This window comes from Falco naumanni, chromosome 12 (assembly GCF_017639655.2).
Source record: "Falco naumanni isolate bFalNau1 chromosome 12, bFalNau1.pat, whole genome shotgun sequence".
NCBI lineage: Eukaryota > Metazoa > Chordata > Aves > Falconiformes > Falconidae > Falco > Falco naumanni.
In genome coordinates this window covers 14,320,535-14,338,486 of record NC_054065.1, presented here as the reverse complement: position 1 = coordinate 14,338,486, position 17,952 = coordinate 14,320,535, and the positions used below count along the sequence as shown (strand labels likewise).

General features: G+C 34.9%; 1 protein-coding gene across 1 annotated transcript in view; it reads right to left on the bottom strand.

Moving 5' to 3' along the window:
- The window catches only part of DNAH8 (dynein axonemal heavy chain 8), a 137,324-nt gene that overhangs the window by 17,368 nt on the left and 102,004 nt on the right, over positions 1-17,952 (bottom strand). Inside the window, exons 71-79 of the mRNA XM_040612234.1 lie at positions 15,902-16,057; positions 14,393-14,575; positions 13,837-13,942; positions 12,740-12,992; positions 12,453-12,643; positions 7,591-7,712; positions 4,840-4,958; positions 2,785-2,987; positions 1,799-1,872 (exon numbers count right to left, since the gene is read on the bottom strand). Of these exons, the coding sequence (XP_040468168.1) occupies positions 1,799-1,872; positions 2,785-2,987; positions 4,840-4,958; positions 7,591-7,712; positions 12,453-12,643; positions 12,740-12,992; positions 13,837-13,942; positions 14,393-14,575; positions 15,902-16,057 (1,407 nt within the window). The remainder of the gene's footprint in view (positions 1-1,798; positions 1,873-2,784; positions 2,988-4,839; positions 4,959-7,590; positions 7,713-12,452; positions 12,644-12,739; positions 12,993-13,836; positions 13,943-14,392; positions 14,576-15,901; positions 16,058-17,952) is intronic.

The following is a 17,952-nucleotide window of genomic DNA, read 5'->3' as shown; positions in this document are numbered from 1 at the left end:
GTAGAGAGAAATAAGGTCCCTCCCCAGCTGCCTCCTCCCCTTCATGCCAAACACCCCCAGTTCTCTCAGCTGCTTCTCATAAGATTTGTGCTCCAGACCCATCACCAGCTTCAATGCCCACCTCTGGACATGCTCCAGCATCTCAACATCCCTCTTGATGTGAAAGGCCCAAAATGAACACAGATGTGGCCTCATCAGTGCCGAGTACAGGGGGACAATGATTCTATAATACAGTTGGAATTCCTTGAACCGATACCCTGACCTTTTCTCTTTTCTGTATGAAAGGCAAGAAGTCCTGAAAAGGCTCTGAAGCACTTCAGTCTATCAGATTAAGACAACAGGACTTTGTAGAAGTCTAAAGAAGCATTTCCTCATCCCATTATGATTAAACATTGGAGAATCAAGTGACAAATGTTTAGCTCAGATGGAAATCTGAAGTGATCTTGATCACGGACCTGCAACAGTCTCAAAAGTACATTTGTTCTTGCAGAGTATTCTGTGTTGCGATCTCGTTTTCACCATTTGTGCTTCCAGAACCCTAATGGGTGAGGACGGAGACCCAGGAAATCTAATGAATGTCACATATTCTGAGGAGTTAAGTTTTTACCTTCATAACGAATCCATCTTTAGCTTTTTATCTAATTTTTGATGAATACTCCCACTGTGGGTATGAAAGCATATACTGCTTAACAAATAGGTAATAGGGTACCAATTAAACTTTTACTGAACACAAGTCAGTTCAGGTTGTTTCTTTAGTTGATATATTAAGTATATAATAATAATTATTATTATATACACAAGCAGTGCTGTACTCCTGGTTTAGTAAGGACTAACTGTTGGTAATGGTCATGTGACAAATATGTTTCATTTATCAATATAGTACTTGCAGTCTTCTGCTCTGTTAGTGGAGATATTCTAGGCATGCAGAATATTGGCATAAAACTAATCCCTGAATATTTTGAGTTTACAGGCAACTATGTCTGTATGTCCTTATTTGCAACATTGTCCACAACTCTTTGAAGTGTTCAGCTCACCAGACTGTGTTACAATATAAAAGTTACAGTGTGAAGGTATCTGATGCTTCAGTTGCCATCTTTCTGTGGCTACTCCTTAGACTTCTCATGTTTTTACTGTTTGAGAAAATAATCTGCCATAACAAAGTACAGTAAAGTACTTCAAAGAAAAATTCTTAAAATATTGTTTAGCAATTCTTAGACATCCTTGGGACTCAAAGCCAAAAGGACTGGCAATTAAAGAAACAAAGAATGGAAAACAGTTGCTGGTGAGCAAGGGGCCCTCTCATTAGCACAGATGTGAGGGAAACGTGAGGTGGTATTAGGAGCCAGCACATCCTTCCCTATCTACAGCTTTCAGCTATGTGTGTACTCACCATTTTAATATACTAAACTATGTAACATCTAGGTAGCTCTCATAGGGGAAGTGGGTGGGGAGGGGGGAAGATTTCCAGTAGAGTTGAGATCTGCAAGTCCTGCAAGACAGAACTAGGACAAGATGTCCTTTTACCCTTGGTTAACAGCATAGTGAAAAGAATGGAATGTGCTACCTTTGAAAAGCTGCTCAATATCACTGCTGCCAGAAATATTGACTTGGACTCCACAAGCCCATAAATATCCCACAGGGGAATGTTTTTAAGTTCAGACACTCAAGGAGACTTGTTTACCCTGAGATATGCCTGATGGTATGGTGAAAATGCAAAATATTAAAGATGGCATGCAAAAGAGGTGTAAAAGAATAATAGAATATAAAATCAACTTATATTGCTGTGATTTTTTCTCACCTGTTGCATTGATATCTTTATGAATTTGTGTGCATGAACTTCTTGTCCTTGACCCATAGAGATGGTCCTGCATTCTACAACATATTTAACAGTATATAATGAACTTACATTCTTGAGAAAAAGAATTCCAATTCAGTCTAAAACCCAGTGATATAAATACAGCACAATTAAGTATATTTTATTCCAGAAATATATACTTAAAGTAGAATCCCTTCACCATCATATGATGTTACTAAGTATAAATTTTCTAAACGTTGAAACTCTGTAAAAAAGCATTAAAATACAATATTTACAGTGTTTTTAGGAGTGAAAGACTATGACTAATGTTATTGCCAATGGGAATTTGTGCCAAGTAAGCCACAGCATTTGAAATACAAACCTAGTTGATGGGGGTTTTTTACGTGTAGATAACACAACTACATAAATGAGCACAACGCTTAATTGTAAAATTGCATTTGTAACATATTAATGTGAGTAACATCATGAATATATAAATCTACTTCCAACTCTGTATGCACATCTTTTCAAAGTTTCCATATAACACAGACATAAAGTCTAGACTATATAAATGCAGATCTTGTGGGTATTTTTTGTTACAAAGTAATATTTTAAGCAGAATGCTGATTTTTACATTACCTTCAGTTAAGAGTTAAAACAAGAAAACAGTATTGTCACCATGCCAGAATAAAAAAAAAAAAAAAAAAGATTGTCTTAGAGATAAGCATTAAAAAAATATAATCACTGGGATGGATGATAACAATTTATAAAAAAGGAACTGAAAACATACTGTCCAACAGTAACAGAATGATTCTCAGAATACCATCTCTTATTTAAAATATTATTTTATGTCTAAGATGATAGTTCAGGTACAAACAATAGTGCAACAAAATTTAAGAAATACTTTTCAGAAAAAAAATAAATCTCTGAAATCAGTTACATTACTCTTCTGTAACTTAACACAAGGCAACGAAGAATTACTTTCATACCCAATTTCAGCTTCCTAGCCAAGGAATCAATCTGAAATGTTGGGTCAGATCCCATAGACAAGAAACAGATGAGAGGTGTTCGTGTGTCACTTTCTTCCCAAGTCTTTTCCAAATTCAAAATGACTGGTTCAGTATATTTCTCATCCAAGGAATCTGCAATATATTTCCTGGCTTGGGAAAGCATTCGGTCTGGACACCAAGATCTAGAAGTTAAAATATATACAAAGATACAAATTCACTGCCTCTTCCTGTTGAAAGACCAGAATTATATTAGAAATTCCATTTTTATCAATAGAGATTTTTGCTTCATAATATGCATATACACACACACACATATGTATGTGTGAGTTTGTAGGTTGTCTTTACAGATGTAATAACAGACAGAGCTGGTAGTCCTTTCAATACTTTTCAGTTACTTACAATTTAGCTTTAACTAAACTATTTGCACTGGAATTTTCTGTTCTGGGTACCTTTACCAGGTTGGGTCATTTTTAATTTTAAACAGAGCTTTTGTATTCTGAGAACACAAGTAGCAAAATGTAACATTATTTTTGCCCTTTAGTGAAATTCTGCAGATGTTTCATTGCATCTGTTAGTCTTTTAGGGTACAGGCTGAACCCTCTTGCACTGAATTGCATTTGTGTTGGGGATGAGTTGTTATTTTTCCCATGGAAAAAAAAATCCCAAACAACTACTTTTGGATAAAGTCATGACCTTTCAAAACCTCATTTATAGGCATATTATTTAAATGTTTAGGACTTAGATGCTCCCCTCCCCCTTCAGGGTGCATAGCCTATGACAATACAGTACTACTTCCATCAGATTCTGGCTTTTTTTACTGCACAGGTTGAATCTGCTCCAAAGACAAATCATGGTCAAGTAATTAATGTTGTTGGGTTTTTTGTAGTGTCTCTGATTTATTTGTTGCAGGACTTGGAAAGTATACAATGAATGTAGGAAGATATGATCTCATGCATCAGGCAGTTGAATACTGCTTTGGGGAAATCCATTCTATCCCAAGCCCTGCCACAGAGATCTTAGCTGATGCAATAAAATAATTTATACCACACTTTTCACAGGGGGCTTTTTGTGCTGGTTTTGGCTGGGATAGAGTTAATTTTCTTCATAGTAGCTAGTATGGGGCTATGTTTTGGATCTGTGCTGAAAACACTATTGATAATACAGAGATGTTTTCGTTACTGCTGAGCAGTGCTTACACAGCCAGGAGCTTTTCTGCTCTCACACCACCCAACCAGTGACTCATCTGGGGGTGCACAAAAAGTTGGGATGGGACAAAGCCAGGACAGCTGACCCCAAAGGACCAAAGAGATACTCTATACCATATGACATCATTCTCAGCATATAAAGCTCTGGGGAAGGAGGAGGAAGGTGTGGACATTTGAAAATATGACGTTTGTCTTCCCAAGCCACCATTAAACATGATGGAGCCCTGCTTCCGGGAGATGGCTGAACACCTGCCTGCTGATGGGAAGTAGTGATTGATTTCCTTGTTTTTATTTGCTTGTGTACATGGCTTTTGCTTTACTTCTTAAACTGTCTTTATCTCAACACACTAGTTTTCTTACTTTTCCAGTTCTCTCCCCTATGCAATCAAGGGAGTGAGCCAGTGGCTGCATGGGGCTGAGTTGCCAGCTGGGGTTAAACCATGGCACTTTTGAATACCTGTTTTGCATTATCTTTTTTTTTTTTTAATTAAAGTTATTTAAAATAACTCATTTTAAAAGATTTTTTTAAAAATAATTTTGAAAACAATCTGAACTATTCTGTATTTTTAGTGTTTTTTTGGAGGAGGCTGCAATGTGGTTCCCAGTTTCCATTTGCCATGACATAAGAGCAAAGCTATAAAAAATTAGATTCCTCAGAGTTTAACTCTGAAGTAAGCAAATTAAATCATATTTCATGTGAGTGAATTAAATATATCATGTCACCCAGAAACTAATTTTAAATTATGCTATTATCATAATAGCATACTGATAGACTGAGACACATGATGGAACCAAGTATGTTATTTCCCAAATTTCTGAAGATGCTCACCTGATGAGTAAAAGCTTGCGAAAAGTATCAAGTGAACCATTGTATCCATCAGGTATAATTTCTTCCTCAGGAGCCTCCGTATCAAACCAACGTTTCCATCCCTTTTCATTATGGTCTATCTAAATTTATTACATTAACACACATATAAATATATTTCAGTTGTAGTAAAATCCTGTTGTAAATGTATATTTTAATGACAGTCTGTTATTAAATTAGGATATATTACAAGTAACATTAAGAATCTACAGCATTTAAGACATATGCCATGTAAATTGCTATTAGGATATGACAACCAGAAATGTTAGTACTGAGATGCAGGCTCTTAAGCTAATCAGTTATCCATGGATTCCCCTCCCAAACACATGAAGCTACTGAAGAAAAATCAATAATTAGCAGAAGGATTCTATACTACAAAAGGAACATACTGTGATAAATTTATTCCCTCTGATCACAAAGTACCAAGAGGAATAGAAAAATCTGTACCAGTACTGTCCAGCCAGCCAAAGAATAACAAAATTAAAAATAATAGACTCTAGTAACCTTTTGACTTGAGAAAGAATAAATCTGACCACAAATATAATTATTTAGGCATCTCTTAGAATCCATGACCTAAGACAAGAAGGGATATTGGTGGACAGAACATAGTGAAAATTGCGATGCAGTTGAACCTTCTATGCAGTCACTGAGATCGATTCAACTACCACAATATTCTGAGATCACCGGAAAGAGAACAAGGAGCACACCGATACCACCTGTTCTGAAATACAGTCCCACCAAGGAGCTCTGTCCAGCTGACTGACTTGGTTTCAAATAGATGTAGTTTCAGAACAATGTAAGCCAAGAATGGACTGGTAGAGGACTGAGAAATGAACATACAGGGACCTCTTCCAACCACGTATTTCCTATAATGAAACTCATTCCAAGAGTTTCCTTATAAAACTTTCCTTATTAAACACCAAATACTCCTTTCTGAACTATAAACCAAGTTTGACAAAATAATATTACTTTATAAGCAAATAGCTGAGTTCTACATTATAACTGACATCAACCTGAGCAGATGCTATGAGAGTATTCAGAGGAGGTACCTTCCCAAAGCTAAGCCACAGCCAGAGATAGATTACTGAGCTAAAGGATCTTTCGTTGACTCAGTAAAACCATTAAGCTTTCATTACATATTTCTTTGTACCATCTGTCACTCAAGCACAGCTGGAAGTAATAATATTGTGAAAAGTAACAGGGTCATCTAAATATTTAAAGAGGAATATGCCCTTGTTAAATTAAGTTAGGCATCTGGGACCAGAGGACTTAATGTTTAGAGAAAAAAAAATTGTAACAGGCAAAAAAAGAAAAACACAGGCAATCTTTTGAGAACTGGGCATACCGTTTGCAAGCTTTTTTTTTCTTACTTTAAATAATTATCTGTTTCTATCTAAGTAAATAATGAAACAGTTGTATGTAATATGATGAGCCAAATAGAATGGCGTATCTAATGGAGGCAAATAAGTAATAAAAAGATGTTATTTCCATTTTTTATTGTAACCTAGTTGGCACTCTCCCAGATTCCATCTCTATCTATTACTAAAACCAACTAATTGTCACTTCAACTTGTAAATATATGGCAATTTTAAGTTAGTGCTAAAAGATTCATAAAAAGAGAGGCCTTTTGGGTAACATAATCTCCTAAGTATTTTGGAGTCTAAAATTTTGTTAGCACCAACTCTAGAAAAGCTCTATAACAGGCCCATTACAATCTACAAATTAAAAGGAAAAATACATAATTCATAACCCCATGGTTAAATTTAAATAATGTTAGCAAGTGTACAGTGGCATTTTGAGTTCTTGTGTCCTAACACCCCAGAGTGAAGACCTAACTAGAATTCTTCCAATTTTGTCCTAACTCAATATTCTGGTTTGATACCTGCAGGAACCAAAACCTGGAGGAAATGGGCTGGTATGTATCCAGATCTTGCCTTGATGCAGAGTTAGAAAACAGCCAGGACCACTTCCAGACACACCCTTTAGATAAAATCTCTGCTACCCTTCAGGACACTAAATGCCATCACAAAAGGGACTTGGCTGACCAATGCTGTAACCACAAGAACTTAGTGTCCTGGCTATCAGCCTGATTAACAAGGAGTGGTTAGGAGGTACAGAAAAAGAAATGCTTAGGGAGTGTTTAACTACACCAGCAAAGAGATAAATTTACCAATGTAAACATGGTACAAGCCTATGTACATACAAGTTCATGTATATGCCAATAAAATAAATTGTATTTGTGTAGCTAGTTCATCATACCTTAATTAATCTTGTAATGGAAATGAGTATTTAAAACCAAACAGCAAACAATTTGTTTGTAAAATTGTCAGACTCAAGACAAAACATTGTAATTTAAAACCTGACACTCATAGATTAACTTTCTGAGCCTTTTTGATACCTCTACTTTTTTATCCTTTCTCCTTATTTCTGTCTCTCTGTCACTGACTTCCTTTCTTGCTAGTTCTTTGCTCCTGTTCTCTTTCTATCTCAATGACTAGAATACAAAATACAATAAAGCAGATAAAAAAATATAGAGCAAATAAATATACCCCCATTCATGCCACTTAACTGTTCATTTCTATGCCTTTAGTCTGTATTATCTCTGGCCTTGTTCTTAAGTACACCTCTCATGCATTCCACAGGTAAAATATGGGAGCACAATTATGATTGGGAAACTGGTTATTAACATTAAAAAGATAATTTAGTAGATATCACCTGATTCAAAATTTCTGCAAACTGTGGAAGTTTGCTCAATTCCACTAGGTTTAGCCACCTCATGTCAAGAATCCAGTGGAATGGTTTGGGTGGGCAAGCCTGTAGATCCAGTGCTGCACCTCCTGTAGATGAAAACATTCAGATAAAATACACATGACATTCCAGGGGTCAAGATATATTTAATATTTCTTTTTAAATTATGTTTTCTTGGCCATATAATTTTCATTGGGTAGTAATTGCACTCCTGTGTGCTTTGCATTTGTTTCGTAAGATCATAGGATAATTTAGTCTGGAAGAGACCTCAGGAGGTCTCTAGTCCAACCTGTTCAAAGTAGGGTCAGTTATGAGGTAAAACCAGGTCTTATCCTGTCTGGTCTTGAAAACCTCCAAGGATGGAAACTGTACAACCTTTCTAGACCATATATTGTAATGTTTGTTTGTCCTCATAATGAAAAAAAATCCCATTACATCCATGTTGAACCTGTATTTTTTTCAGTTTATTTCTGTTGTCTCATCTTCCTACTGCATGCCACTATGAAGAGCCAGGTTAATGGCCTTTTCACAGGTTTTAAAATACTATGATTGGGTCTCCTGTAAGCCTTCTGTTCACCAAGCTGAACAAGCCCAGTTCTCTCAGCCTCTCATCTTAAATCATGTGCTTCATATAGTTAGTTTGTTTTAAGTTTATACAATGATATTGATTATATTGGAAGTAAGGAAAATTCTTTAAGATTTTTTTTCCTTTTCATCTGTGCTGATAATACAGCAAAGATAATTTTGTATTTATCTGAAAGATAAAAATATTCCTCTGAAGGCCCTCCCTTAGACAGTCTATGTTTTATCCCAGTATTCCTAAAAAGAAAAGAAATTGAAAAGAAAGACTTATTTTCTCAACTGCAGACTTCTACCTCTTCTCTAATGAAATGCATAATTAACAATATCTAAAGAATGTGACACACATTAGCAAAGTAATCTCCTGGGATCACTGGAATAAAAGACCAAATACAACAAGAGAAGAAAGAACCTCTCTGGACTGATGGAATTAATCAGTCAATCCTAGAACAGCCCAACAAGTGAAAATCATTTTAAATAGCATATATAAGGCCATATAGCCGGTAGATAATACACGTGTTTCACATGCTCAGATATGCAATTGAAGAGGAAATACAAAAGAACACCTCTGGGATAAGAGTGCAATCCAATTTTAAACAGACTGACTTTTAACTTTTTATCATAATTTTCTTCTTGTAGTTGCCTCTTCCCCAGTCCTCCACAAATTAATTAATACCACTCGTTGGGAAAAGGTGTTGTACCAGTCATCTGCAGAACCGAGATCATTTATTCATTTAGGTCATTGGTATAATGAATTTCAAGAACTTGTTACAAACTGGCAAAAAACCCACTTTGGAATAACTACTACTATCTTTAAGTACTTGTATGTATCTGAGCATGTATGTGTGTGTGTACTTACTCCTTACATTTATGAGCTGTAATTATTTCAATACTTTCAAATTATACATACATGCTTACCAAAAAATACATACATAAAGATGTAGTTCCATTTCTATTAATTTATTAAGAGTTTCACAAACTGTGTCTAATTGTTGCATACAATATCAAGAGGGAGTTTATTCCATAGAATATCAAGAGGTTTTAACAAAGAGATCTTTCTTCTTACTCTGCACCCACCTCATCCTCAAATTCTCTACAAAGGAGTTGTAGAGAAAATGAATCATGAAACAAAGAAGGAAAAGAAGACAAACTTACCATTGGAGTGAAAAGGAGATTAGAATATTAATGTATTAAGTAAAGAAAAAATTTTGTTATTTAAGAAATTACTGGGAAGACATTATACATAGTATTTTTGATGCAGCTAAAGAACTAAGACTTTAAAGTTCTAACATATTATAGGGAAGAGTTTATGGTGCTGCAAATGCTGTTATGCAACAAGTTCTTTCTTATTTTCTGAAGCCTATTCTGCTTATATTATAGACTTTACAGGGAAGGATTTTATTTTTTGAGATGTTTTCTTGCAGGCTTCTGGGATTAAAGGATTTTATTTATATTATCAGTGATGATTCCAGGAAACAGCAGGTTTTCTTCTTTTAAAAGAATTAACACATGATTTAGAAATACTAGCTATTTTCCTAGCTACCTAAATATCCTTAGGTAGAAACACAAGAATCACTATGTTGAATCTGGATATTAGTAGGCCAATGGGAACAATTAACTTCAAAAGAACTTTTCAAAAGCTTCAGTGAGTGGGCAGTAAACATCTTAGATTTGGCTTTTGGGGAAATTTTTAAACTTTAATTTTTGAGGCATACTTATTAAATGAAGAATGAGAATTACAAAAGTATAAACAATGTGTTTCTCAATGTAATACTTGATATTAATACTGTTAATATGCATACCTAATCTTCTGATAAATCCTGCTAAGTTCTTACGGTTAGTCATTTGTTATGTTAATGAGTTAAATATTTGTTAAATGCCTGAAGTCTTTCGTTAGTTTTCATTTTGCCATTCACAGGCATATATTATAAGTTCCAGCATCTAGAAAAATTTGTGCATTGCTTTCCTCCACATATGGACACTGTTAAGGTTTCCTTCAAGCATACTCTTGAAGTGTCTTTGGTGTTAGGACATATAGTTTGAAATAACTGCCTGGGTTGCATGTATGGAAGCTAGAACTTCCTCTTAGTCTCTGCAAACTGAAATAATGGAAATCAAAAAAAGGATAAGAAAAAGTTTACAGATCTGTAATCCACTATTAGAACTTTTATTACAAAGTGATACCCTGTTTTAGAATCACATCTTTTGCACATTTAATACAATACAATACAACGAAATATTTTTGCAAACTATTTAATTCCGTGAGAGACAATCACAATCACTTTAGGCAAGAAGACTTTTCTTTATTTTAAAATGCGATCATTATTTGTCCACAAAATAGCATACTTGACAACATTTCTGGCTTTTATTGCAGTCAACAAAGCCAAAGATGTTGTGCAACATGCTTTGTGACATGCTTTCTAATATTTATAGAGCTTCTTAGTAAAATATATTTGCTGCTGGAGAAGGTCATATTCTTCACTTGTGCTAGTCCCTCACTTTCTACTGGTAAAGCACATGGCTTACCTAAGTGTCAAGATACCTACAAAATCATCAATGAACTCCTTAGATTTTCTCATAGCTTTGAGAGGTTTTTTTTCTTCTTTCTACAGTTTTAATAAAAATTCTATGCCACCATAGTGTGAGGCCGTTTTCCCATAATCTGGGGATCTGCTTTCTCTGTTTTGCTGACTTAAGGTTACCTCCAAGCTGTAGCATTAAAATATTCAGGAAGGGCTTCATGTTTGGCTTTAATGGAATACAGTAAACAGAACAAAATTCAATTTATGTACTTTAGCAGAAGGAAAGATTTAGAGTTCATAATCTCCTAAGACTAGCTGAATAAGTCTAGAGACTTTTTCCTTTCAAAAAATAATGCTTATTTCACTGAGACATCCCCTAATAATATAACTGATGATAAACCATGAAAGCTCTCCCAGAAAAGAAGTAGAAAAAAGAGGAAGAAAGGTTTATTTTTGTAATAAATCCTTTAGCTGCCCAATGGTGTTTGATAACACAGCGTTCATTTTGCACCAAGAACTGCTCATCCAAGAAGGAAAATTGAACAACTCATTCATTGCAGAAGATACCCAATAGTCCAGGACAACTTGGCTAGGCATCTGCCCACTTGCCAATCTTTTTTAATATACTGTGAAAAATTATAGAAAATCTATTGTTGCTTTGGTGTCATTTTATACACCAGAAGAATTTCTCACTATCAAATCAACTATAGTAAAGCTACGCAGGAAACGGCAATCATATGTTCTAGACAAAAAAAGCTAAAAGTACTCTATCACAGATTCTCACCAGGTAAAAAGGAGTAAGTGATCACTTTCTGCTTCATATGCCCAAGGCATATTTTCCTCTGGCAAAACAAGAATCTATGAGCTGAGAAGCCAAGAAATATCATTCCTTGTCTAATGATTTACTAAAGCAGACAGTTCATTTTGAAAGTATTTCCAAGCATGCCCTGCCTGACATCAGTGGTAAATTGGTAGCTGGATACCATTCTTAAAGGATAAAACCATTGCAACAAACTGGAAAGCAAAACAGAAAGTGAATTTTATCTTGATTCCTATCCATTTTGTTCATTAAAGGCAGATAACGATCTTGAAATCTAGGTTCACTACTTTGATATTAGAACTTTGCAAGATTCATTTGAACATTGGAAATTCGAACAGGTCCTATATGGACCTCCCAATAAGCAATCCTGATAACGTTTTCCAGCAGAGACAGAAATTTACAGAGCACAGAGGTGGCACAGACCTGGCCAGCAGAACCACAGAAACACATTGTGTTCTCTGAAAGTGTTAGCTGGTTGGCAAAAGTCAAGAGAAAGCTCGAGCTGAAACTGATAAAAGATTTAATGCCTCCTGTTCTGGTGACTTAGAAGACAGCTTTATTTAGCTCCATCAAAGAAGAGAAGCAAAGGAGCAAGCAGTCACCTAATTTATAAAAATAAGTACACAATTATAACACAAAAATATACAATTATTAAACCAATTGATGGAGAGAAGCAGAACTATCATCTTGATCTCAGGATAGAACACAGCCTGGGTAAATGGCAGAGGTGGAACTGAGATGGAGAACCGCATCTAATTTCGCTGAACAATGGCAGGGATAAGGACAGAAGCAGCTCCCACAGAGGTATTGGTAGAAACCATGCAGCCAAAAAAATCAAACTTCGAAATTGTATAGAAGTTTTAAAAGTTGAAATTAGTTCTACATATAACACAATTTCTTAAACTTACCCCTAATGAGTGCATGGAACTCACTGGTGTTTACATGTCCTCTCTCAAGATCAATTTTTAATGCCAGGAGGAGAGTAAAGAGTAATTTGTGGTTTTCATGCAAGCCTCTAACAGAATATGAGTAAATTTCAAAGGTAAGATACTCAATAATATTTGAGATTCTTTCCTGAGGTAAAGGAGACTTCTTAGACCTGAACCATGAAAACAAAGCAGAAAAAAAAGCATGTTAACAGCAACACATTGTAAAGACAAATATCTGAATAGTAGAAAAATCTCTGTATTCCTACTTGGCCATGGATTGATCAAATAACTTCAAGAACTGAGCCAGTGAATTTTGATACATATTATTGACCATGCTCATTGATGTAATAAGAAAATAAAGAATGCTTCCACGTGTAGCAACGGGTCGATATTCCTCCTGAGCTGTGTTAATCTTCAATTCAGTTTCTGCTGCCACAGACAACTTTTCAGCTACCTCGGTAGCTGTTTGCTTAGTTGTTTGCAGAACACCAACCAGGGATTCATCATCTACTAGTGAACCTAAAAAGTCAAATATCGGATTTTTTAGGACATTTTTGTAAGAAACTTTTCACTTCATATATGTAAAAATTGAAAGGCCAAATTACAGGCATTATTTACAACAAATGGAAATTATTTACTAAATTGCAGAAAGCTTTTAAAATGAAGACTGAACAGGATATGTAATAGTAGAAGTTATTTTTAAATTCAACATGCTAAACAAATGCATTCAACCTATGTCAATATGAATGTATCTATACCAACACCTTTGTGGCATGTACTAGAGCAGTCAACTTTTTCATTAACATCACATATATATTAATGCACAGTACTTCAATTATTTAAAGTCTGATGATTTGTACATTCCAAGTCAAAAAGACTTGGGGTCCTAAAGGCAATGGTCACACAACAGTATTCATGCATCTCAAGTATTTACTGATCAATCTTCTGGAAGTTACTACCTTCTTTTTCCACCAAAGAGATGGTAATTGATCATGTGCAGTCTCCTAATATACTGCAGAAGGCTTTCAACATCATTTAAGCTAGCCCGTTTTACTTTGCATTTTCAATGGGTCAAGGATTTGCCTATGATCAGATACCTTATCTGAGGGGCAGAAAGCTCTCAAGAAATTGATTTGATTCACAAAACTTGTTCAGGTGTTAAAAATACTTAGTGTCTAGGGTTGTATATAGTGGCATACTGTAGTACCAAATTCCTCATACTCCAGTAAATCACCGTACTTCAAATTTCTACCACTGGATGTTCTCTTATTGTACCCTGGATGGATAAATCAATTTCTGTATGGAAAGCTTTTAATGTGAATCAGCTTAATCTGCCTATTTGCTTAATCCTTTGATACAGAACCTCTGGTTGCACTTAATTTGTACAGAAGATTGTCTTCCAGTTCTTTCATCTTCCTCTTATTAAAAGTTACATCTTCCGTGAGTTTAATTCGTTCTGCCTCTAGTTCCTATTGTTAAAAAACCAAGAAAATGGCATAACACTTTATGGACCGTAACTACAAGTCATACTTAAAATTCAGCTGCTGATTTTTTAAAATCATGAAATGTGATTGAAGATATAGGTGAAGAGTTGGATGCCATCATGAAATGTGCATTTTACTTTTTTGGGTATCTAAAATATGTTTTTATAACACCCTTTCTATTTTTAAGCAGTGTTTTTTCTTATGAAATATCAATGCCAAATGCTTGTGTTTAGTTGTGTCACACTGACAGTCATATGTAGAATATCCTCTAGGTGCATTTTTGTTATTTGGAAATTTCTATACTGAATCTGAATAATTTCTTAGAAAATGGCTGATGTCTTTCTTCCATTTAAACATTTCTTTTTCCCTACGTACTAAAACCAGTTAAATAATAAAAAAATAAACATCAGTGGTTTGTGTGTACTCTTAGGTTACCTGTTTTTCAGTAAGGATTACTCTTCTCAGTAACTGATTCTCAAGTCCTTTCATTGTAACAGTAAAATCAATAATTGATGTTTTTGCATTAATTTCAGGTGTGAAAGCAGGATTGGGTAGCTTTGTAGTAATGTACAGTCTAAATGAACTCATAACATCTACTTCCTTATCACCAACTTTCACCTGTGGAGCAAGTTAGAATAGAATTAAGCAGGGGAAAATGAGCTTCATTCGACTCAATCATATTGACCAGGAAAAAAAAATACATTATTTGAAATGCCAAAGAGAAGAAGTTTATTTCACAATTCAAGTTTGTCATGAAAATAAAAAACGATGACCAAAGGTAGAAGTTAGGGTACATTACAGAACTAGCATTCTCACTCCAGGTAAATATAGAGATTAGTTCTACTGTGAGTTCTAATTAATGGTTCAGAAACATTTGGTTTAGGTTTTGTGCTTCTAATAACACCCCAGATGAAAGGGGTAGAAAGGTAGAAACTAATGACCTTTGGAGAAATCATTAATTGTGCTCAGGGGAAAAAAGAAATTACTTGATCCAACAATGGAACATATATTATTGGAATTAATTCTGTATTATTTAAGACTAAGCAGATCTTAAAGAATCTTTCTAAAAGAACTATACATTTATTCAGAGTTTTCCACAGAATTTTTTACAGAAGCTAAGATATTCCAAATCAGCAGTCTAACTTGAAAACTGCATGTGCTCAAGGAAATCTGATCACTGTGTATGAGCCTCCAAGGCTACTTCAAATACCTAGCTCAAGAAGGAGTAGGACCAAACCACTTCCTTAGGCATATTGTTTGCTGTGACATTCAAAGTAAAACTACTCCACAAAAATAGTAAACACTTTATTTTCATTATCATCAACAATCTGGTCTACCATCTTTCTCATAATCCAGCCAGTTAATTAAGATTCTGTGAGAAAAATACATATGGAAATAGACATGTGCATGTGCAGTCATTTTATTTCAGGATGTTTGAAGGGGGATTGTTTTTAAAATTTGGGAGTGATTTCTTTATTTAATGAAGGTCAGAAAGATTCATGATTTTTCAAGGTTAGGAATATACTTAATATTATTAATAAAACTTCACGCTTTTTGGCTTTCTTTGTCAGTAAACAGCTTTACTCCAAATTAAAGATTTTGCAGTTTCTACAATCAGTGATCCACAGTAGGAAGAGAGAGATCTTTCCAATTCTATGAATTCTGTTAAAGGGTATAAAATGAAATTGTTTGAAAAATCCATAGAAAGTATTGTAAACTGGTTCAAGTTTGGAATCTTCAGTAGTTAAAGTGCAATTTTAGACTCATGAACTACTACTTATCAGAGGCTCTGCCTCCAATATTTTATTAGTTCAGTTTGATTCTCCACACTACCCTACTGAATACAAAGTTTACCTGATTCAGGAGAGGTTTGGAATAAAAGGGCAAAATCTCATTCATCATAAAGTTAATTATTTATTCCACATCTTTTGTTTTATTACTAACCTTAAAAGAAGTTCCAGATTTCATGAAATTCTTTTCTAATATATTATCAAGGACTGGATCCAGCTCTTCACCTATATCTTCAATCATGAGTGATCGCCCCAGTGAAAGACTATCTTCTAAGTGTGTGCGGAAATACTTGTCATTCAAAGTCGTTACCTAAAAAAGTAAATTATAGATTTATGTAAGGACAAAAACATTTCTTCAAAGCATTATATGAAAACCACAGACCTAACTATGAAAACGTCTTCCATTGTTTTAGTTGAATTTTAAACAAAGTAATAAATGTTGACCATGCAGCAATTTATGCAGAAATACTTCTTGTGTGTACAGTGAAAGGTACCATCAAAAGGTGAATTTAAAGATTGGCTGTAATAGAATACACAAAACTTCATTATGAGAGTAATAATGTAACAAATTAAACTGGTACAGCTTATTGGGAATTGAAGATGTTACATATATTTTTGAAATCAGAGACACCTAACATTTTTTTATTCTATGTCCTGAGGACTAGATTTTTTTAGTTTTAGCTTTGAAGTGTTGAGAAATCCTTTCTGGAAACCTGAATTCATTCTAAGAAATGAATTGCTGTTACAATATTATGAACTCAGATGCTGGAAATATCATTAATGGGATTCAATATATGAAATCATTAAAAAACCTGGATACAAAATAAACCACTGATTTTGTATTTCGTCCTAGATTTTCTTTCAGAAAGTTCTCATATTATTTTCAAGATTTTCTCTGCAGATATATAATAGGGGCATTCTAGTGGAAAACAGCTTTGCAGAAAAAGACATCAGTGTCCTGGTGGACAACAGGTCATGCACAAGCAAGCAATCTGCCTTTGCAGCAAAGGCCAACAGCACTCTGGACTGCATTAGGAAAAAAATTACTGACAGGTTGAGGAAGGTGATCTTTCCCCTCTGCTCAGTACTGGAGACACATATCTGGAATCCTCTGTCTAGTTCTGGGCTACCTGGTATAAAAGACACTGAAGAGAGTCCAGCAAAGGATCACCAAGATTATTAAGGTATCAGAGCACTTGACATATAAGGAATGCTAAGAAAGCTGAGATTATTTAGCCTCAAGAAAGCTCACAAGGGTATTTACCGACGTATATAAATAGCTGGTGCGTGAGAATGAAAACAGGCAGACAGTCTCCTCTTAGTGGCACAGAGTAACAGGAGAAGGTGCAACGGGCACAAATTGAAATATAGGTAATTCCACTTAAACATAAAAAAAACCCCAACTAAATCTTTATTGTGAGGGTGACTGAACACGAAACCAGGTTGCCCAGAGATGTGGTGAAGTCTCCATCCTCAAAGTATTCAAAACCCAACTGGACACAAAGCAACCTCCTTTGGTAGATCCTGCTGTCAGCAGGGAGGATGAACTAGATGACCTTCAGAGGTCCCTTCCAACCTCAACTTTTCTGTGGTTCTGGTAGTTTGCTTTGTTAACGATAAAACAATAAGCATGAACTTCATGTTCACTTTACTCCAACACTTAAAATCTTCAAAATCTAGAGATCCTAAACCCCCAAACATTGAGATTCAGGAGGACATATGAGATTTTGAAACATTCAGGTTAAGGATTTTAAATGCAGGTTCCTTTTCCCATGCTACTTCAATTTGTGAAAAATTCATTTGTGTACAGGTGACACATGAACATCTTTGTATCATACTTCATGAGCAGACATTTAACCCTATTGGCTTAAGAGCTATTCAAATTGCAGTATTATATAGGATAGACAAATTTGTCTTGGGTTTGGTTTAAACTGGCTCTCCTCAATTTACTTTTGTAGCCATAACTTCATGTATGAGTTTCATCTCAGGTTCTAAATTCTGGACTGCACCACTTTAAGTACTTTGCCTATGTTTTCAAAGCTGTAAGTTATTCTGCCTTTGTCTGTAATGTTAATAATAGTTCCCAGATTTACTCCCACTTAATAATTTCGTATTATGCTCTTTTACTACACTTTTCACTACTTTGCACTCTGTATAGGGAACACACCAATTTTGAACAGAAGGCTACTTCTTTCTCTTTCATAG